The following is a 24548-nucleotide window of genomic DNA, read 5'->3' on the forward strand; positions in this document are numbered from 1 at the left end:
TGGTCATAATTCCGAAATTTATTCCCATTAGTTTTTTTATGAAATGGTTGTCCATAAAATACAAGTTGTCTTCATTCGTCCAATGAAATCTTGACAGTTTTACAACACATTACAAGACAAGAGTGTCTTACGCTAGAATCTTAAAAAGATGACGGAAAAAGCAATTATATTGGCGTTGTGTTTGCTGTACTATTTTGTCCCCGATGCCCATTGTGGCATCGATCGACCACGGGGTGTACCAGCATCCAGTAAGTGTATCATTTCAACATTATTGACATGACCGACGTTGACGTTGAGCCGGTGCCATGTTAAGTGGGTGTCTGTAAATCACCGACCTACATCCAATATATTTAGTTAGTGAAAGCATTGAACCTCAATGAAGGAATTATAACTTTGTTTTGGCGGCTACCTTGATGTTAGATTCAAGATCAATATCCGAATACAGTCGAATGGACATGCTTGCAAGTTGGTTTGAAATTTGTCTAGTCAAGACTACAATAGACAGGGTATTGTTACAGTAATACTGCTGTTACATTTCAGAGGCATCATATTATAAACCTGGAGAAACATTTAAATGTATAACTGACGGTAAAACTATACCATTTGAGTATATTAATGATGATTATTGTGATTGTGATGATGGCTCAGATGAACCGGGTAAGTTAAATTGTAATAGGCTAAAGTTATAGGCCTATCATCTTCACAATGGTCAAGGTATTATGTCTGCATTTGATACCTTGATTGCGCTGGCCCACTTTGTTGTTTCACAGAAGTTTGTGAATGCAGTAATCTGATTGGATTGTACGCTAGCAAATGCAGTTAACCAGATTCCTCTACAGAAAGAAAAATGGAGGGCTCTCTTTTGTGCTTGAGCTCTATCAGTTACGTCTATCCTTATTTCCCATCAAGATATCCTTAGCCACTATTTGATTTATTTCAATTACTTCTTGAACTGTTGAAAATGCTCGTCCAAAATTTTTGTATTTAGAATTTTATGACAAATTTTATGACCTTATTTGTCCAAAATGTTGTATTCACATTCTTTTTTACATCTCAATCATGTGACCATAAGAATCTGTTTTAATCCGTAACATAATATGGCCTCCAAAAATATTTTGAACTAAGCTTTGTTGGCGATCTGTGTTTTATACACTATGTTCATAATAATAATGTTAATAATGTTACTATATATAGGAACGTCTGCCTGTCCTATGATGATGTTTTATTGTGAAAACAAGGGACATAAACCAGAGTATATTTTATCATCTAGATATAATGATGGTATATGTGGTGAGTAATTTGAAAATTTTCCTTGATTTCTTATTAATAAGGTCAATCTTCAATCTTTTAGCTGACTTTAAGCTCATGAGCTATAAGTGGACAAACAAGGATTTACCTAATTATGAGTAAACTCTTAATACAAACCAAACCAGTTTTATTTTAAAAAAAAATGACCATTTGGTTAACATGTTACTTATGATAACAGAACTTAATTTTTCAAATCACAACATGTCATCTTAATTTTAGATTGCTGTGATGGTTCTGATGAATTCGGAGGTGAAAAAATTCAATGTCAAAACTTTTGCGAGTAAGTATGACGAATTTGATTATTTTTAAGAATGGTTTTGAACCATATTTATCTTAATTGATTGATGCCCAATTTTGCTTGGGAATGTTGTTCTTTGAGAACCCATTCATTGCAATATCCAATCTTTCTTGTGTGATATTGTAGAGAAATTGGGCGTAAAGATAGAGAAGATAGAGAAAGATTAATACTATTACAAACAGAGGGTTTTAAAGTCAAATTAAGTTATATACAACTAGGTCAGAGCCTGCAACAGGAGAAAAAGGTATCCATTTATGTCATCTGTCAATCATATAGCCCCTCTCACAATCATTAGATTTTTCTATCTGTAATGACCCCCCACAATCATTAGATTTTCCTATCTGTAATGACCCTCCCACAATCATTAGATTTTCCTATCTGTAATGACCCTCCCACAATCATTAGATTTTCCTATCTGTCCCACAATGATTAGATTATCCCATCTGTTATTCCCTCCCACTATAGATTGTACTGAAATAATTTTTTGGCTTTGTCATTTCAGGCAAGACTAACTGAGATTGCAAGTGAAAAAGACACATATGAAAAATTAAAAACAGATTTAGAAGGCAAGTTGACTATTTGTTTTTTTATATTATTGAATTTCATTAAATAAGAATTATCATTAAAATTTTCCAAATTTGTTTGTGTTTATTTTATTACAAAGTTACTAAGCCGAAATACCAAATTGGTGCTTTAGCAAATTCCCATTTCCATTGATTATAGTTTACCTCATTGCTCACTGCTCTTAAAATACAACAAAATAGATATTTTGTGCTTTCTTTTTGAAACTTAAATCGAGGTACATAAATATTTTTGTAAAAGACCAATAACATCACATCATCTGATTTTTCAGTTGTGTTATATTTCAGCCAAGAAAAATGAAGCTGAAGCTCCTGAGAAAGAAGCTAAAGAAAAACATGAAAAAGCCTGGGAAGGTAAAGTGTAATTTACTAGATATTCTCTTTTTAATTATCTATACATACAGACAAGCGTATCATAAACAAGATCATTGAATAATCTCAAAAATGCAGTTTTTGTTCACACTTTGAAGTCATGATAGGTTTTCATAAAAATTGATAATCTTTGTTCTATGAACATAATGTAAAACGGTTTTTCCAAATGATTTCACAATAAAGTTTCTAAATTTGATAAATTTGTAGCTGTCAGATGTTGTGTAAAATTCAAATGATTTATATCATTGTAAATCTTACAAATGATTATTATCAAAACAATATAATTATATTTATTTCACAGAAGAAAAAGAGAAAAAGAAGGCAGTTAAGGAAAGAGAAACAGCTCTAATGGCTTTTGATGAAATTGATGCTAATGATGATCAACAGTAGGTCTTAATTCTTTTATGGAATGAATATTTTTTGAACAATCATTAGTTTTATCTGGAATTCTGTTCCATAGATCTGATACCTGGCCACGTATTCTCAAAACGATCTTAACATTAGGATATCCTAGATTCAATGTTAGAAGATAAGAACCTAGGACATCCTAGCGCTAAGATCGTGTCGAGAATACCTGGCGTGATCAGTCCACAGTTGATGAATATATACTCTTATTTGTTCAGTTTGAGACATTAGATTTTATATTCATTCTAAGAGGTAATAATCCTTTGAAGAAAAAGAATCAACTATATTTTATAAGGATAAAAACTTAGGTTCACAATGAAGGATCGTTGCTACCAGCTGGTCCTTGGCCAAACCTCTTGGCATTGATCCCGGATCATGGGTACCTATTTACAGCTAGGTTGACTGGAAAGGTAACTAAAGTACAATGTATGTCATTTAAGTCACTTTATAATAATTACAGTGTTGAAATTCACGAAATGTTGTTACATCCAGAGTTTGATATAGATTCTGATGGTACAGTTAGTCATGATGAAGCTAAGGTGAGTTAGTCAGATTTCATTAGATAAACTGGCGGAAGTTAAAACATTGTATCAAAAGTAAAAGTTACATATTAGAAGCTGTAGTGGGTTTAACATTCAGAATACATATACATCCTTAAATTTCAAGTTTGAAATTAAGTAAGAAGCTTGCTTGCTAACACGAAGTTAGGTTGAATCCCAGCATGGGTAAAAAAAATGGTTAAAAAGGGTAGGCTTATACCAGCTGTTGATTTGGCTCTTTGACCGACAGAGCAGCTCAAATGACCTCTATCAGAGCCTTATACAGCTGTCCCCGAATTATTTTACTCATTGTACATTGCATGCCACTTTTAATCAGCCCAATCTGGATTATTTCCCAGGACCCTAGGATTTAAAAGTGCTTCTATGGTTTAATTCAATGAACACATTCAACAAACAGAACAAAATTCCAGCAAGATTTCATTATATATTTGCAGGAATATCTAGAAGAGTTGGAAAGAGCTGGTCAAGATGAATTCTTAGAAAAGATCTGGCCAAATATAAAAGAGATATTTAAAAGTAAAAAGTTTAGTGATGATGTGAAAGAAGTGGAAACTACTGAGAGTACAACAGAACAGAAAGAACCTGAGGTAAGTCCTGAGTTTGGCCAAATATTATGAGACAAATATATATGTAGTCATCTAATTAAATGCTTTGCTAGTTGATGGAAATGAACTTAAGTTAACTGTTTCGCTTCTCAAATGGAAATTTGAACCAAAAATGTCCTGAATTTTGGCTGAAAATTGTTCTCTCAGAGTAAAAGAACCAAATTCTTCTAATATTTTGAAGCTGAACAACCAAATAAAAGAAATAGGTCGTTAAATTTATTAACCAGGGGATAGGCAATGTTTGGTTTTCAGTTGTAAAAATTACACTGATAGTAAACTAACGATGATGTTCTTGAAATTTTAAATTCTTTAGTACTAAAAACCTGGATTTGAATACAAACATAGTTCATGATAACTGCTTATTTTAATAGTGATACTGAAGCTTATATTCTTATATCTCATCCTCTCTTCATCATCTCAACTCCTACTGGCTGCTTTTGTTGAAGGTGCTTAAAGGGATTGTTTTAAAGGTATTCTTAACGTTTTATGTACATCAGGGACACGGTAAGCATCAATTTGCACCATTCCATGTTTCAGTCCGACTTCTGTGGTTCTGACAATCCATCCAGAACAAAGCATTTTATGACATCACTATCGCAAAACCCGCTATAATCTAAGGACCTTAGGTGACATCATAAAAAGCATAATTTTACTGGAATTGTAAGAACCACAGACTTCTGACAGAAAATTGGAATAGTGTAAATTGATGCTATCACTGTCCCTGATTCACATAATTCTTTTAGAAAACCTCCATTTAATACAGCAAAGATAGTGCACATGTATAATGAACTCCCCTTCTTTCCGTCGAGTAAATCTGATCAAATCTCGTCACCCTGAACTTGTTTTTTTCCTTAAAAGAAACAACATGAAACATATGCTCCTGGTGTTTATAATCTGGTCAAATTATTCTGGAATTCATGAAACTCATTTCTCTTCTAACATTCCATGACATCTACTTGACATTACTTGGCATTCAGCTGTAATAGCAGTAGTTCATAAAAACTTGACATTGTGAAGAAAGTCAACACACCCTGAAGTACCGTATATGATGGCTTCAGATCTAAAAAAGTCGTTTTATGTGCTCTCGCTTCTTAATAAATTTTGCTTTTTCGTTCTTCCATGTGAGATTTTAAGATTTTGTTGCTTAGAAGGTCTGGAAAGTTGTTTGTGCAACAGCCATTTTGACAATTTTTAAGCTTTAATTTTGTGCTGTTGAAGTATATTCTTTTTTTCGGTTGTAATCATTGCTTACTTTGGTGTCTAAGTTTTGCATTTTTTGTCTTATTTGTTTGCTGCCTGTTTTGTCCGGTTTGTATATTTTGTCACCTTTCACTTCTGTATTTATCAGAAAACTATGATCTTTGGCGAAGGGAAACCTAGTTCTTCATTTTTTAAGATAAAAAATGTAAGTTTAGAGTTATCACCCTTTAAAAGACTTGTCAGAACAGTTTTACCTTTATAGTCAATAGTAGGCCCTATTTTTATTGATTTGATTTATGGTACAGGTTTATTGTCATTCCTATTTTTTTCAAAAACTTATTGCCCTAAATATAAAATAGGATTTTATTGGTTTTCATTAGTAGTTAAGTACTATTTTATTTGTTACATTTTCCCATTACTTATTGTGCTATTAAAGGGGGAGTATGTGTTAGTTTTTCAAGAATTATGTCTCCCCTTGGACATCCATTTATAAATTTTTGTAAACATTGTAAAGTCTCACTTTGGTTTTATAAAGGGAGTAATTATTGTTTAATCAACTTGATAGGCCCAACTTTAAAAAAAAATAACAATTTTTTTTCAGAATTTTGATTAAAACATGCAGTTTTAACTCTGTTTTTACACTAGTACTAGTACACTAGTAAAAATATGCCAAATAAGTTGGTACATACTCTCACTTTAACAGAAACATTGTTCAGTTTTTAACAGACCTGTCTAGTGTCATAGGGTATTGTTCGATACTCATTAAGTGTTAAAAAGGATTGGAAGGAGGTTTCTACATCTGAGAGAGACAGTAAAGGGTGATAATGAAACAAGTTCTCAAAAGTTTTGTAACCATTTGTCCGTCTATGTTGTAAATTTGTAATTGATTCGCATTTAATCACATTTGAGAGTAATACTAGATCTTATTGTATGGAAGGCAATTTGCTGGTGTAATTTCAAATGTAAATTCAACCAATCATATATTTCCTCTGAAAGCATTCTAAAAAAAATAAAAGTACTTAGCTCTTTTTGAAATTACAGTTGTATGACCAGTAATATTTCAATTGGTATTTCCAATCATAATGAAAGTGACATTTTGTTACCACACTCCAAACTTTGTGTCGTTTGTTTTGAAAGAGAAGTGCTGTTCAGACAATCTTACAAATAACAAGCTTTAAGAAAATTTTATTTTCACAATTTGTGAAATCACAGTGGTTGGAAAATATAAATCGTTTTCTACCCTTTTCCGAACAAAACCAAATCTTCGATCAAACAAAATGTAAATCCCTGAAAAAAGTTGACAGGTCTGATTTCCCCGCCTTCCCTCAATTTGTAGGTAAAACCTCAACCAAAAAGGGATAATTGGGCAAAACATGAGTATGGGGATGATGATGATGAGGATGAGGAAGAGGATGATGAGGAACTTGAGGATGAGGACTATGATGTGAGTTATCAATGGAATCAATTTTTGGTTTTAAATGATGCTCAAATTTTTAGACATTCTCTGCGGATTAGTCTCTTTGGATTTTGATATATGTTCATTTTTGTTGACTAGATGTTATTTGCATGTTTTAAAGCAGGAACCCATATAAAAGCCCTTCATTAAGATGAAAGATATCCATTTTCTTTTTCTTGGCTCTTTCTTTTGATCATTCTTTGGATAAATCATGCTCATTAATTCATTACATCAAATCATGATTCATACCCTCATTATTTTGTTTTCCTCTCTGATGAAAATACAGATCTAGAAATACTTACCAGTCTTGATCTGTAGAAATTTTTCATTAAATCAGGTTCAATTTTGATATTGTTCTGTATTAAGTTGACAATACAGAATTCCAAAATTCCTCACATGTGTTTGGACAAAGGTTTTGTTGAAGGAAACTTTTGATTGGTTGGGTTCTTAGTAACTTTGAACTCCAGATGAAGAAAAATGTCCTCAGATCACTAACATTAAATGTTGTAAACAATAGAAAAAGAGTGAACCAAAGCACTAGATAATATGCATTTGATCAGATTAGTATTTTATTATTGGATTGGAAAAAGTTTTATTGGCCTTTGGAAGAGCATTTTGTAGCTTCTATTGTCAACATTCCGATCTTTTACTCTGCAAATAGAAACTAAGATGTTCTTTAAAAAGGCTCAATAATCTCTTTGCAATCCATTTTACTGAGCATATTCTGTTACTAACTGAGGTATATTAGTGGTACGCATGGTATCCTAGCTTGGTATTAGGGGGTGAGAGCCACAGCACTGGCACAGGCATTAGAATTTTTAAAACCTTGAGGAGGATTCGTGTCCACAGCACCTAATCGCCTAGCAGATGACAATCCAACTTGCCACCGACTGAGCATGGTTATAAGGGTTGGAAATATTTTTATATTTTGACTGGTGTTTCTATAGATGAGTATCTTGGTATGTTTGAGCCAAATCATCTACAGGTTGTTTGTAATTCGATTGCAGAATGAATGAAGTTACCCACAGAAAAAATGATACATATAATCTAGACCAGTATTTTATATAGGGGATTGTTGAGATGTTTTCTAAACATTTTATTTGTATTAGGGACACGGATAGCATCAATTTGCACCTTACCAATTTTCAATCAGAGGTTGTTATTACAATTCCAATGACTAAGCCTTTGATGACGTCACAATCGATAATGTCCTTAGATATCAGTTTTGTGGCATTGCTGAAACAGAAAATTGGAATGGTGCAAATAGATGCTTTCTTGATGGAGATAAAAAGTGAAGAAAACTTCTTTAACATCGCTATAAGATTGATAATTAGCACAAGGTTTTGAACAATCTAATTAATTCTTGACAGATATCTCTTCTGCCTGTACAAAGGTTATTTTGAATTCCAGGCAACAACGCCACCACCACCAGTGGAAGAAGTTCCAGAAGATAAGATGCCAGATTATGATGAAGAAACTCAGAAATTAATTGATGGTATATAATTCCTATTTTGTTATACTTGCATGAATAACAGCAAAGATTTTAAAGCATCCTTTCCAGCAAAAAGTCCTTGACCAAATCAATATTTACTTATTATTATTATTATGGTGATTATAATCATTATTATTTTAATCATTATTGTCATTCTCATCATTCATCATCCTAATTATTATTATTATCATCATCATTATATTATAAATATTATTATCATCATTATTATTATTGATGTTATTATGATCATCTTTATTATTATTATATATTATTATCATTATTATTATTATTATTATTGATGTTATTATTATCATTAATATTATTATTATTATTATCATCATTATTATTATTATCATCATTATTATTATTATCATTATTATTATCATCATATTATTATAGCTGCCGAACAAGCAAGAAATGAATTTAATGATGCAGATAGGAAAGTAAAGGACACAGAAAATGAAATTAAGTAAGTGGCTGCAGAATTAAGGTTTTGTATTAATCACATTTTTATCATGAAGCTGTAACCCTTAAATGTATATAATGATTAATTTGTAATCAAGTTATACTGTGTTGTAAATGTGTTTAGGATATTAAATCAATCATCAGGACAGATGGTTTGGGAATGGGGGTTAGATTTCCAATAGTAAGAAAACTGGAGGAAGAAATCATTGATAAGAATATTCTCAAAACTCTGCAAATAAGTCAATTGGGGCATAAGTGTTATTTCATTTTTTTTTTTTTTTTTGAAAAAGATATAGATTTTGGCCCTGAACATGTTAGGATGAAAAATAAACCTTTTTCCATCTACATTTTTCAGTACTGTACGACAATATTTAGATATAGATTTTGGTCCAGAGTTTGAATATGGTAGTCTAAAAGGGCAATGTTTTGAAATGACAGATAGAGAATATACTTATAAATTATGTCCCTTTGATAAAGCTTCACAAAGACCTAAAAATGGTGGTTCAGAAACAAGTTTAGGGTAAGCATTCTTTTGTATTGGGTTCATCGCCATTTCCAGGGGTTGATTCTGGTCATGGATATATGCAAAAAGTCTTCAGAAGTACTGGAAATGTTAGACAATTGTATAATCCCTTCATAAATACTAGGAATTTTACTCACTATTTCTATTATAAATGTAGGAACTGGGGTCACTGGTCTGGTAGTGAAGCAGATAAATATTCAGCTATGAAATATGAAAAGGGTCAAAATTGTTGGAGTGGACCTGATAGATCTGTTGAGGTAAGATTAATCATGCTTTAGATTTTTTGAGAAATATTTCCAAAGAGGTTATCTCCCTTTTGTTATGTTGTAGTTCCAAAAATAACAAAAAATCCTGAACACAGTTAAGAAAATTCTTCTGGTGGACCAAATTGCTTCTGTGGTCACAATCTTCAAGCTCAATATATTCCAGAAACGGTGATTGACATTGTTAACCTGTGTTCTCTTTGGATCACAGGTGGCTGAGCAAATTAGACTAAGATTCTTTGCTTACTTTAAGATTAACAGTCCAGTCCATTTGCCATCTGTTTCCATGTTAATTCTCAAAATTCAACTTTCTATAACTTTTTCTCGAAATCTCGTTGAAAATTGTCCAATATGTAACATGAAAGCCTGACCAATGCTTAGTTTCTGACCAAAATTCAATATATCATGACCATCTTGAACTAGCCAAACTGAAAGTAGACCTAAACATTTTGACTGTCACTGTACACAAAACTACTATTTTTAGAATTATCCTTTCGCAAATTCCAAATCTATTCCAAAAAATTTGTCAACCCCCCACTAAAGGGAGGGAGAAAGAGGATTTCAAAAATATCACAGACTTCATTTGTCTACAATCACATGAAATTAATTAGAGCGGGTCCAGATCTCTGGATTTTGATCATGTAGTTTCCTTATTGTACACAGCCATTTTTAAATTGTCCTTGACATGCAAATGATCTCTGAGGGGTTTTCCTGTAAAACTAGGCAAATTTCTTTCTTTCTTAGGTTATCTTACAATGTGGTACAGAAAATTTATTACTATCAGCATCAGAACCTAGTCGGTGTGAATATAGATTTGATTTTGCTACACCAGCAAGATGTATAGATCCTGCTACATTACAACCTTCACCTAAAGACACACATGATGAACTGTAGATTCTCATTTTTTAAAAATAAAAAATATTTTGAAAATTACATTTTATCATCATCGTTCATTGATTTCCAAATTGCAAATGTCTGCAGCTTTCTCCCGCCCCAAGACCTATTTTCATTTTCATGTGTGTATATCAATTACTATGAGTACATGACTAATTTTGTAGATCCAAAATTTTACACGCCAAAAATATTTAAAAACAATACGAAAGGTTTTTAAGTTCTTTATGCGTTTTGGAAGCTGTTTGAAAACTACTATACGGATTTGAGTAAAATAAACGCCTAGCTGTAGAGCAATATGTCTCGTATGTATACTAAAAGTTTCAACTAACGTCTGGTCATGAGTTTCTATTTTGCATACTCTTCGTCAGTAGTATCAGAGATCGAATCAAAAAATCTTCTCGGAATGGAAAACAGAATAATATCTGATCAATAATACATGGTCTCTTACAGACGTCTGAAACTATTAAATATCCGACCAATCTAAAGATAAATAGGTTTAAACAACGATAAAATCGACAGTACTTGCGTATGTTATTTTGGCTGCCAACCTATCTTTTTAGAAACTCTTATAAAACATGTGCACTCGTTAAGTTTTATAGACCTATATTTTAATAAAGCTAATATAAATTATAATTTTCATTTTCTATTAGAAACCTGTTTAAAACATACAGAACCGGTTTCAAAATATTTTTATTTTCTCTTGAATTTTACCTCCGCACCTGTGCTTGATATATTTTTTTTTTATAATAATCAGGGGTTATGAATGAAGATATTTACGTTGGTCCATCCACTCATATTAACCTAATAATGTCCACTGAAGTGACATAAACGCGTCAAGGGCAATAACTCAAAATCCCTCGTCGTCCGAGATAGGCCTATCATTGCGTCCAGAAGCATCGACAAGAAATGTTTATCGAGTAGTGGCTTGAAACGGATTATAAAAGGCTGTTTTCTCTTTTCGCTTTTTGTGGGTTTTAAAAGATTTTCTCTCAGAATTTTGAGACTTAAACATCGATTTAATTGTAATTGATGAAAATCCTTACGGAAAGCTGTCTAATCTTGGAGTCTCTTTTGAACAACTGCAGACGAACTTGTCAAAATAGTGTGGTAAAAGATTTGCAATATTTGAAGCCATTGCGTAAAGTCGATTACTCTATGATGTTGTAAAATTCTGATTAACAACATTTCCTGTTGTCAACAATCGACATAGTAGTTTTCATAATGATGCTTTTGTTCAATGTACAAAAAACATTTATTTGCCAAGTCAGATTCGAGTGGCGAGGTGACAGTTTTTACATGACGTTGCCATAATGATACAAGATCTCGTTTCGTCTTCATAAGTTGACTATGTAGAATTGTATTCCGGACTGGTCATGAGTCATGAGTGATAATAAACGAACGCTTTGCCTCAATATCTGGCTCGTCCGAACAAAACTTTTTAAAAACATCTCCGCCATGTGCATCACTGACAGTGGAATGAAAATTGGAGCTATCATATCGACGAATGCAAGGATCAGAGACTGAACCTTCAGATAACGCCCTCTCAAGATGTTTTTTTTATTTATAATATAGACCCATTTCGTCTGGATTTGTATAAACAGACCAGCCACCTTACAATATTATAGCATACTTTTAAACAAAAAGTAGGCTATGGGGGACGGGGGGCTACAGTAGGATCAAAATATCAACGAAAAATTCAAGTGAAATCATTCCAGGTCTTGGAAACCAGTTTGATTTCATTCTATTGCAAACCTAATTAATTGAAATATGACTGAAATAATTATCAATTCGTGTGAATAGCTAAACCAAATCAATATAGTTTTTCAAATGTTATCAAAACTCGGTTAAAATTGGCAATTATTTGCATCTGTTTTAAATTCAGTTGCTAGATCTTAAAGGGACTTTCCGCTTAAGTTTTAATGAAAAAAAATCCAGGCGTGAATCTTTAAACGCAAAAAATATTTAAAAACAATACGTAAGGTTTTTAAGTTCGTTTTGCTTTTTGGAAGTTGTGAGAAAACTAGTGTAAGGGTTTGAGTAAGATCTTTAGAAATATTTTTAGGCATAATTTACGAAATTTTCGATATGAAAACTTTTTACAAAAAAGCGAAACAGCATACTTCTTTATCTTTAAACAGCATTTAGTTTCGATTGTGCATTTAGTCTGTATCATGCTCGTAATGTAAATCTGCGTTCACAAGTAGATAGACCACACAAATACAAGATCGAAAAGGGCACTTAAGGTGTAGAAGTTGATCTTGGGTCATTTGTAACATCATTATCCTCAGTATGTCTGTATTAACAATCTTGTTAAAATTAACAACATAGTTGTTGTGAAAGGTCAAGAGATTATTTGAAACATTAAAACTCGTTGTTCATAATATTGTTAACTTAAAAAGATTACAAGTAATGGAACACGAGTACTGAACTTTTTAACAAGTTACAAACAGAAAATATGACATTTTCACTGCAGATGCAGTCGTGTTTTCTCTTAATTACATGGTTGTAGATGGGTTTTGGTTAGCTCCTTCTGTGCGCAGAGTTATCAATTTTATTCATATTGTGAATTCTATTTAGTTTTTCACCATAACGTTCGACATTATTTTATCTCTCGCTATGAGCTATGAAATAAATATTTCAAAATATGCTTCAGCGCACCTTCTCATTTAACCACAGTCCTCAATACTTACAAATGTCTTCTGCAGACTGCGCGAAAGGGTCTTATCTTGAAAGAAAAAAAAGGGTACTTCTTTGAGACAGGTACCTGATTGACGAGCAAAGTCGCAAATTGACCTCTGTGTTCACAAACCTACCATGATATAAATGGATCAGAAGTGTAATCGGAAAGAGTAAGCGCTGAGTATTCATTTCAGAGAGTCTATCGAGCTTGATATAAATCATATTCACTTTTTTACCACCTTGGCTGATGGCGTTAAATTGCCTTTACGGGTTACATTGATAATCACAATTACCAAATAATTCATAACGCTCAATTAGTTTGTTGATATTGGATTTTACTGGTCAAAGGCATGGTAGTATGCTGTTAGCATGATTAACCCTTTCAGAAACACATTTTAGAGTTGCCAAGCATGGCGCCATTGATAACAGGTTATGTATTGGTACATCTTTGTATGATAAAAGATCAAAAGAAGCCGCCTCATAAAAGGGTGCGAAGATGAATGCATCCCAAGTATTTTCAAGTCTGTTACTAACAATACTACAACTAACAAGAAAAGTGCTAGAGTCAATAAGGTTTTTGTTGACCATTTCGCAAGAAATACAATACACCCGAACACCTACTTTAATTTGTCTCAAAAGACCTTCTTCATCAAGAGCTTTGTTTGTTTTTGTATACCTTAAAGAATAGGTTTATTTTCCCGCCAAGATTCATATACTATGACGAATTAGCGTCCACCTTCTCATTTAACCCTAGCCTATTTCGTAAGAAAGATTGGACGAACTTCTTTGGGTTTGTCACAAGATCCTCACTGCTTTGGTGGTTTGCAGATAAAATTGTTTCGCAAAATCTTTACAGGCCCTGGTTCCCAAACTGGGGTAACAGTGAGCAGCTTGAAATTTGTTTATGTCGGGCAAATAATTCATGGAAATTTCCTGCTTATGGTGGACAAGTTCAAAAGGTTTGGATCCAGGGTTTAAGGGAACATATTTTTATATTTTCTATGTTATTGCTGCATTATCTGATACCTTGAAGCAGAAATAAAAAATAAATCAGAGAAAAATCGCACCAAACAGCGACAGAAGGCCAATGAAATAGTCTATTGTTTGTCGTGTTTTCGTAGAAGACTGTCAAAATCAATGCATTGATTCCACTAATCCCTGCATTAATCTGCCATAAACCGATAAAGATTAACCCGCAATCAACACTCCTATGGATTAGTAGGTATTATCTAGAAGGGGTGGTCTTGGCCGAAGTCAATAACATTTTAACACAATAGCTACTAACGACTTTATTAACGAATTTTTCACAATTTGTAAGGTACAATCGTCAACTTTTAGAAGACAATTACAGATCTGTATCACCAACGCACCATGTGTCCAAGTGTCAATTTTACATACACACGACAATGGAATTTCTTTAAGTCATGAATTTGACCCCCTACTAGAGTTGAAACGAAAATCTGAGTTGCATGCGTTGCTACTAATTATCGAGTCCAAATACAATGCATATCAAATTATGAATTACTGTGCTCGACACCAATGCGTTTTTCTGTGGTGCCTCATTCTCGCAATTTTCTCAAGGCATCATTTATCTGTGAGGTTTCGACTTGGATGTGACAATGGAATTCAAGTTGAAAAATCAAGTCGCACATATTTATTGGGTGTTCACGAATTTTGAGCATATGTCGCAGATCCAATGTGATTGATTTGTAGACCAAAGTTTCATTTCGTGTTTTTGTTTTTTTTTTTGTTTTTGATTTGTCATTCTCAAAAGCACAAAACGAAACATCTGAATCTCAATTTGAATCTTATCTTATAACAAATTCAAGGGGGCTCTAAATTCCACATGGTGCTTGATCTATGTATCATCATTAGGTATAATTATACCCTATCTGAGACGTAAATGATCGTTTGTGTTATAAAAAAAATGTAAAAGAACAACACCGTTTTTGTTCTTACTGTCCGCCTCTCTTTGTCATGGCTGGATGATATAAGTGAAATGATATCCAAACTGAACATAGAAGGTCGTGGGTTATCCATATTCATTTCCGTCTACATTCCATCCTTATCTACACTATATACCACAATAAGACGTGGTTTTTACCGAAATAACGTCGTGGATTGGAGAATCTGACACCACGTGATTTTCACAAGACGAGCGCAATATTGCTATTTGACTAGCACATGCATTTAATGGTCGTGGTAGGCCAATTAACAAAGAATATAGAATTGTACGAAAGACATTCAAGTTATAAATGTAATACATAAACAACGTCATCAGATCGTGAATGTGATCGATGTGATCAGATCATGCTCTTCATGATCATGATGGAAATCTAATCTAGTCATGCCTTCTAGTTCTAAAACGCAAACTGGTACAGTATTGCGAACATTGTCGCTTGCTTCATCATCAGATGTATTTGTTTTCTTATCTATTTCCCGAATTCCATTCACATTATCTTACATGATAAATTACTGTCTGACCTGACTAAACCAAAATTCTTATTCATGAATGGAGACACATTATTAGACCAAGTTAAAAACAGCTCTGTAATATATTCTCTTAACAGAATCGCATTGTGTTCGTGTCAAATTTGACGTAATAAATTTCAAATTTCAAATATGCAATAAATATTTTAAAATAACTTTTAACTGAATATGAATTAAAAAAAAAACTCAAAATATCTCATAAATAATTGAATTATGTATCAAAATATGTTATTTTTAGAAAATGTTCAAATATATTTACTACATGCAGTTATTATGATTCTGATAACGTTATCTCTTTGAGAGAATCGGAAGACGAAAATAACTATTTTATATAGAAATATTTCGTAATTAGATAAGTTTTATATTACCACTGCGCTATTATATTTTTTAAAAATATTTATAGTTCAATGCCAAATAGAAATTCGGTATCGGAAATTCGTCATAGGTTTTTGAATATATATATACTTGTGCCCTATTAAAAATGAATGAAATAAAGTTTTTCAGCTAATCTCATAATCAGCTTTTATTTGAGCTAATGAAGACAAACATCACCATGTAGTGTGCAAAGACTCGCTATTGTATGACAGAAACGAGAAATATAATCATAAGGCCTATATTATACTATATTTATTTTATTGTATTTCTTTTCGAAAATCCCTTAAATCCCCCCCCCCCCCTCCCCCCAAAGCAAGCTAATTCCTGCTATTAAGCACTGAATAATGTTGCCCAAATATAAATCCTGAAATACCATTAAAACTAGACGTCACTATTCGAGAAGGTCCTCATGAGATAAAGCATATTTTGCGATTAGTGACGTCAACAAACACTTTTTTGTAGAATTACAGGAAACATCTGATTTAAAACTGGAATAGTGCAAACTGATGCTTTCAGTGTTCTCGATACTGATAAAATTGTTAGAAAACCATCAACAATCCCTTTAAGTGAAAAGCATTTTAAAGTCAAGAATATATCACATATCTGCAAATATGTTTACCCCAAGTTCAAAGCTTAAAAGGAAAGCTTAATATCTAATCTTATAATTGTTCTGCAACAAGATACCCCCAATATCTAACAGTTATACAACAATTCTACGCCATCGAGAGTCATTAAATTTAAATGCAACGGTTTCGTATTACGATATTATATCAAGAAAATTGTCAGATATATAGGGCAATGGGTAAACGTGTCTCAATGCAGGGTAATACAAGATGATAATGCCCTGGTAAACATAGTTTTCTTTCTTCAAGAACAGTCAGGGGTCTCTTATACTGTGAGAACTAATGTTCCTTTATCAACCACTTCATCTTTCAGAAATTTATACTTTGCACTTTTCAATTTTCTTCCACACTTAAAGGGGGGCTACCTCTTGAATAGACATAAACTTTCAAGACTTTATCAATAATATTGTATATATTCTTCAGTGGACATACCAGGTGCCATGAATCTCCATCTAACACGATATATCCATTAAACTAAGTAATTATTGAAAAACGCTTCTAAACGTGGTTATTGCTTAATTTTTTGGATTGCATTATAGAAGGATTCTTTTGTATAGTTTTGATACTATACTTGTCACTGATGAACAAAGACTCATTTTAGCCAAGTTTTAAAATTTCAATTTTGTTTTGTCATCTTAAGGTGGTAGTATACCTTTAAAGTAGGAGTATACATCTATTTTTGTCTAGGCGTACCCCTTGTTCCTTTGACAACGATGTGCGACATTTATCACATCTGACTGTTATAAACATAGTACACCGTTGCTAAAGGAGCGTGCTCATACTCATGCTATAACTGGGATTTTGGGCGGTAGAGGCCATATTGCAGGAATTTCAGACGTCGTATTAAAAAAATTGAAGTCCTAAAAAAAAGTCTTGATGCATTACAATTTCATCGAGATAATGGATGACGAGTCGATCTTTTTACGAAAATACCTATCTGCCTCAAATTATAGTCAACAGTCCTTGACTGTCATCGACCTTGTTTCATATAATGAACTGAACTTTTCAAATTGAGCGTCTGCAAACCTCGATTTACCGAAGAAATTTCTGTACATTTTCTCGACACGACATGACGAACAAGAGGTCAAGAGCTATTATATACGGGCTATTAAAATTATATAATTATATCTAACATATTATAACGGTACAAGTGGTCGTTGACATGAAGTATATAATATCTTGTATTTATTACATATATCATTGTTATCCACTTCAATACCATCTCATATACCATTATTATCTAGAATCAAATCGCGGGTGGATGTCAATAAAACTTGCAGTATTATGCCTGGCGTATTCAAGGCACTTGGCCCATTTTGAGGTACATGTAGAAAAGCTCCACTTAATATAACAGTTCGGCACTCATTTCGGAGAGTTCGCTTTCCTAATTAATTACAAAAGAACAGGTCGATGACTCTGCTACTAGATTGTTCAAATTCTTCATCCATCTTGAGTCTCGGTCCAAAGACCTGAATTAGAGCTCCAATAAGTAAGATATTGCAGTGGGTGTCTCTAGCGTAGCAGAACATGCTATCAATACCTTATCACCTGATTTCACTACATAACTAAGTTTCTCAACTCGACATCCCTAGGATTCCTCATAACTGATATTGTTTATTACTATTAGGTATATTTAAAAAATCGATTATAGGTAACACCAAGAAATATTCAGCTATGTGTACTCACTGAAATTGAAGTGACATCAGGAGCTCTGAAATGGTAAGCAGGACCCGCTTTACTAGGGACGTACGGCAATTCAATATGTTTGTACGATGGTGTGGTTTTCCTTATTCCCATTCGAAGATAATGACTTTTCCCTCAACAAATCATCGTTTAACCTATGTATATACAAAAACCGAGTAATATATTGTTTACTGTGAGGATCGTTAAAGATTTGGTTTTATTTGGTAACAATATATTACTGATCGGCGATCAATGACACTCAATGAAGATTTATTGGAGTAGATGATCCATAAATATTGCTATAATCTCAGATAATCTTCAACAGTGTGTATACTTACTTTCAAATCAAGATTACGACCAAGGTCCGACCAGTCCTCCCCTACCTTTTTAAGTAGCGAAAGCGATTGAGGTCGGCATCAAACATGGAGCGTCCTGGCATTAAAATTACTTTCTCGTGCATTGATAGGGGATTCGAAATGCCAAACCCGATTGCCTTTTAAGTTCAATCGGTACTTAAAATTGTCTGAATCTTTGACTGAAAATTAAGAGTTATAGTTATAGACAATAGCCTTTTTAAATCTTTGCCGATACATTGATAAACGCCTCTGCAGTGTTTCATGATGGCGTGATAACAGATTCATTTGAGATGTGTATCATTATTGCTGCAGGAATGTGCCATTAACTCCCGAAAGATCGATTGTTCTGTGCAAGATAATACATTGCCATATTCCCTGTCGTGAAATCTAATAACATATTCAAAGAACAAAAAGGTTGACTTGACTGTTTCAACTTTTATCACGATTCCGTGGAGACTGCACAGAGAGACTGATAAGACATTCTTTATCGACACTATAACATTTCTACATACATGCATTGACATCTTTCTTTAGAGGTGAAATGTGTCCTCTAGATTTAGCCTAGTGGCATAATTAATACCATCGTTAACCAGAACAATGCATCGTTAATTGGTCGCCAGATAACCATTAACGAGACATGATATCAAAGACTATATCGCTCTTGTTGTCCCGATCGACAAGTGCTGTTGACAATTTGCACCAATCGCGTGCAAGTTGGTAAGGTCTAAACCAATGAGCGTGTTCCTTGGTATGAAAAGCGACTGAAAGACAAGATATATTTGACTTGTATGAAAACGTTGAGGTAAATAGAAGTTTGAGAGAGTGTATGAGTCATATCTATTTAACTTGAACCACTGACAGTCCACTTTTCATTCATCGGTAAACAGGTGTAAAATAGGGAGACGTTATTAGACCAGTCTCATTAGGTTAATGTGCTAATGACTCTTTATCAGTGATCGATAAAATCGTTATTTTGGAGGCTACATTTAAATTCGTGTGTGCAATTTCTATTGGTGTCTTCATAAACGTGTTGAAGTTGGAAAATATAATATATTTTTTAAAAATACCAACAGATGCGCTTTGTCTGTGAATGTGCACACAGTCAATGCGGATGTCACATTAAAAGTTTGTAAAGGAGTAATATTGAAAGAGAACAGTATAAAGACGTTACAATGGATAGAGTTTTAAGTAACAAGATGCCTGAGGAATCGGATGATAAATACATTGACTCTATCGAACTTTCAAACTCATGTAGGCAATTCTATCAAAATCGTGTGGAAACGGCTCGGAATTTTAAAGAAAAATGGGCCAAGTCTAAGGAAGGTGTTTCGGATAATAATGGAAATATGAAGAAGAAAAGCTCATTGGATCTAGCTATGGAAAAACTTAGAACCGAAATGGTAAATATAAATTATTATTATAAATCGCTGATACTAAGTCACACAGTTACAGAGAACATCCTTAAAACAAAATGACAAAACTAAGGTTACATCATTCAACAACTGATGTTACAAGCTAAGGTCTGATATGCGAATTTCTTTCTATGTGGAAGACTGTATCTACATATTTATTTTTGATATTTATACTTTACTTTACTGTGACAGGTTGCTAGTGATCGTCTCTAAGCTTTTGAAGGTATAAAAAAAAATTATATTTTGACAGAATGTACATGTATGTATATCTGTATGTTAGAAGTCTTTCTATTATGTATTTTCATATTCAATATACATATAGAACACAGTCATAAACCAACATTTGAATAGAATAAATCTTTAAAAACCTACATATTTGTGTAAGGAATGTAGGAAAGGCTTTTATTATATATAGTTACTTACGCATCTAGTAATATTATCTATATGATGACATTCTTAGACAATTTTTTACTTAAAACTTTTTTACTGTATTTCTTAACCAACGTACACATGAAATAGGAATGAAAAGAGTTAGAAGACGTAAGTTCAAGTGCCCAACCCAAAACCAGAATCCATCAAACATACAAACAAAAGTATAGTGATTGTAGTAAAAGAGACTTTTAATGTTATATATAACTTAACTTGTATTGTAAGATATATGTTCTAAATATAACATAAGGTTATAAAACGTCTTGCATGACAAATTGAATTAACAATAAATAACACTTATAAACACTGAAATATTTGAAGTTACATATGGACAGAACATAACCAAAACATAACCGTATGTCATACTAAGGTACAATATACCTTTAATGAAATCATAACGAAAAGTAAAATACACGGAATAAAATTAGGTTTAAGAAGTACCTAAATAACACAAATAGAAAAACCTACGTAAAAATAGGTTATATATAACCTAAATTTAAATATCTGACGTCTTGTAAGAAAAATGTAGAAAAATCTTCGTAGTGATTTTTTAAACTTGACACGATGACAATGACTAATCTAAAAACTCTTAAAATTTGTTCCTTTTACGGCTTAAAAGATGTTTTCCTTTAAAAAATGAAGACTAACATTTATTTTTCTTCCTTAAGTAAACTGAGAGACGTTTCTTCTATCAGTCGTATGACGATCACTGCAGTGTTTGTTATTATGTCATCAGCTATTATGACAAATTAACGAGGAATTCAGGTTGAACATCTTAAGTTTTTGTATGTCCGCAAGATGATGCAGGTCGGAAGGGCTGACGAGGTAAAAGTGTCTATAGTCGAGCGGATGGGGAAATAAACCGATGTCCTGTGCACGTAAAGGGATCCTTCTGCAGTAGGAAATCAAAAACAGGTTTGACTGTCTCACTGTCGTGGCAGATTTTCGCTCGGCAAACGCCTTCATTGGCCCATCTAGATTCAGAAGTAATAACGTAAAACTATATTTGAATCCTTTCTACAAGATGTTCACGATATCATTACATTAACTTTAATTAAGCAATCTAAGAAATCTGGCCGGCCACATTTACATAATGATATAGACAAAGTCAATATCATCTGCGACCTGACAATAGATTTGTATTGATTTACATTCTTCTTAGTACGTAGGAATGTTAAAATATCGGAAAATACTTTAGATATACGTGTATCTAAGGATTAGTCACGAATCTGCCCAAAACATACTGTTCAGCAAAATTTATATTGGAGATAAATATCTTCGCCGACCTAGGCGATATCAGGAGTCTTGGTCTGGTTTGTACCACAAGTTTTTGACTCTTAGTTTCTTGGTACAGTTATTCCCCTGACTGATGATGTATTAAGCCTACAGTGCCTAGGAAACGGTGACAGATTTCAGAAAGCACAGTTCCCCAGTCTTATATCTGTGGCACTGTGAAAACCAACAAAAACAAAATGTGTATAGCTTGATGGCTGAACTGACCAAATCTGAACTGTAAAAAGATTCATGTTGTCCAAGCTCCATGCTAAACATTTCGTTATGTCAGAAATGTTGATTTAGAAATCGGCTTTGTGTTTCCACAATTTCTACATTGACCTCCATCAAAGAAGTCCAAACAATTTGTCAAAGATGACGACCGAGACAGGCATTTAAGGTCTATTATAACCGCCGTAACCTCAGATTGTTGTTGGGTTCAATGATACCGGAATCTTGCCAAACATCTTCATAAGATGACAAATCTAATCTCCCCTTCTTCATCTAGACTTGAGTTTTTGACCCCCAACTGGCAAACATTGAATCAGTCAAACGATCTGCATCGTCATTGTTGTCGTCTATAACGTCCTTTTTGTCGTCTGCATCGTCAGTTTGTGTCGTCTGAAACAGGTGAGCGGAAGAGATCGCCTGCGTACATTATTAGAGCATTATAAGTGTCTGCTAGGTGAATCCTCTCACGAAATCAAGCAGAATTAAAAGACTGCATGGTGATGGCGATTAAATTTCAATTTAAACATGTTCAATTGTTAATGTCGTCTGTCAATCAGTCAGATTAGTGTGTCGGATTCGGAACAGCATGAAGATATTTGATTTTTCAAGTGATCAAAGCTAAGGAAACGAAGAAGAACATTTTCCAACCTAGACCAATATGTTTGTGTGAATCTTTGTGTACAGATTTCAAATGTTTTAAACATTTCTTAGACGGAGGATTGAGGGATAAATGTTGACCTGCATAAAGCGATCAAGTGAGGTACGATTAACCTCTATCCTCTTGTTAGATCATCCAGCCATGAGTTAAATTGCAATTACATGATCTGCAGCTTGATAACTGTCATTTAGCTTCCGATTACTGGAAGAGTGTGTCTAACTGCAGGTCATGCGTGTTATTGCATTGGCTAATCCGCATACAGGAGTACCTAGCTTAAAGTTTCAACTCAGTCCTTTTTAATTTGAACTTCATCATTAAATCAAGATGCAGCTGGTCAAATTTCTGTGGAACACCTACCGTCATTGTATGTTCGGGACTTCAATAAGGATACCGCTAGACTGAACACCGACCTTTTAGGGCCTTAATAAATCTGCAAACAAAGACCAAAATGTAATCTTACACATATTTTTAGGTATATGACTGGTGTTTTTATCGTTTTATCCCTGATTAGGTTTCTAGTCCTAAATACATATTATGTTAAATCTTTTTGTAGGTTAGTTATACAAAGGCCAGGTGGAGGTCTAGTTCACACGTTAATCCTATACGTGTGACAGATTAAGCGAGCGGAGATTAAATAAAATCAATGCGCTATTAACTTTTATCGAATTGATCGTATCTGTTAATTGCCTTGAAGCAGATACTTGAAGTTTAAAGACCAAATATTTTTTAAGGGTATGTAAAGGACACGATCTGACACGAGTTACGGTCTCAACAATGTTCAGTGTTTATCAGACGAGTTCAGTAACGGTATATGACAAGTAAAGTTAATGATTTGTATGTATTTTCGCAAAGGGATTCATAAGAGGTTACCTTCTGTCTTTCCAGAAAGACAATCGAATCAATTGGAATTGCGGGCTTGACGTCACAATCTATATTCTGGATTAACGGCTGGGAAAACGAAACATTTCAAAAAAGTTTATGAAAATACCTTGAACATACCAATTAAGACAACGCCTTTGCAATATCAAACTATTAATGTATCATTTTGCCTGCCACGGATGTGTTTTCAGCATTTTTTTCAAGGTGACCATCGCATGTAGGAGGGTAGGATACACATTACAACTCAATTAATTACAGTTACCATTAATTATCAAGAACTGTTGACGGACACATAGGTCTGGTTGCGGATCATTACCAGAAGTAGCTACTTCCTGTGGTGTGACGCAATTTAACACAATGTTACACGGATGTGTACAAGCTTAATGACAAGCTACTTCATTATATATCCGTCCTTTTATACTGCAAAGGAACCTTCCAATATTTTTGATAACGCTACACACAAAAAATACATTACAGTTAAGAGAAAGCTTCCTTTCAAAATTTATATTATGAAAATGGACGGCTTAGGTTTCGTTATATTAAATTACGATTGGAATGAAACAGAAAATCTATTGAACCTACATTGATTTTGTGAAAATTGGCCTGTAATTTAGATACCAAGCATCAAATAGTAATGGAAACACAACCACAATGCAACCGATTCCAGAGGTCAGAAATGACCCTGGTCAAGTGGTTTTGTTTCAGTGGTATGCAGATTTTGGAGTATGAACAAAGGAATTAGCATGTTGACTAATTATCCAAAATCAAACAACATCAATGCATGAAAAATGGCATATTAGATACCAATCGAGAACTCAGAAATTAATTCGGTACAAGTCAAAAGTCTCTTAATATCCACTAACATTAATCATTTTAGCGAGACTTCTTGAAATATTGTTTCCTGTTTTATTACAATTTGTTAGATCCTGTCACACGTCTTTATTTCAATTGTGGTCGTTGGACTGTAGTGTGCTAACTCTTAACCATTTGGTGTTGTAACGCCTCTTGTGTCATTTCCGCCTTCAGCAACCACCGTTGA

The 24548-nt window shown here is 33.4% G+C and overlaps 1 protein-coding gene across 1 annotated transcript; it reads left to right on the forward strand.

The window, feature by feature from the left end:
* The first annotated feature begins 114 nt into the window (after window positions 1-114).
* On the forward strand, window positions 115-10467 carry LOTGIDRAFT_226808 (hypothetical protein). The gene is made up of 16 exons (XM_009053940.1): window positions 115-248; window positions 541-657; window positions 1195-1290; window positions 1528-1588; window positions 1733-1850; window positions 2109-2172; window positions 2476-2541; window positions 2861-2945; window positions 3425-3503; window positions 3959-4111; window positions 6666-6773; window positions 8196-8280; window positions 8677-8746; window positions 9098-9262; window positions 9423-9522; window positions 10273-10467. Exons 1-16 carry the CDS (start codon window positions 149-151, stop codon window positions 10420-10422), a joined length of 1617 nt encoding a protein of 538 aa, XP_009052188.1. The 5' UTR covers window positions 115-148; the 3' UTR covers window positions 10423-10467.
* The last annotated feature ends 14081 nt before the right edge of the window (window positions 10468-24548 follow it).

Source organism: Lottia gigantea (genome assembly GCF_000327385.1).
Source record: "Lottia gigantea unplaced genomic scaffold LOTGIsca_205, whole genome shotgun sequence".
Lineage (NCBI taxonomy): Eukaryota > Metazoa > Mollusca > Gastropoda > Lottiidae > Lottia > Lottia gigantea.

Bases quoted from the DNA above. Each gene is read 5' to 3' on its own strand.
- LOTGIDRAFT_226808 (XM_009053940.1), top strand. From the start codon at position 149: ATGACGGAAAAAGCAATTATATTGGCGTTGTGTTTGCTGTACTATTTT. The intron at 658-1,194 runs GTAAGTTAAATT...TACTATATATAG, and splicing joins TGATGGCTCAGATGAACCGG to GAACGTCTGCCTGTCCTATG. The intron at 9,263-9,422 runs GTAAGCATTCTT...TTATAAATGTAG, and splicing joins GGTTCAGAAACAAGTTTAGG to GAACTGGGGTCACTGGTCTG.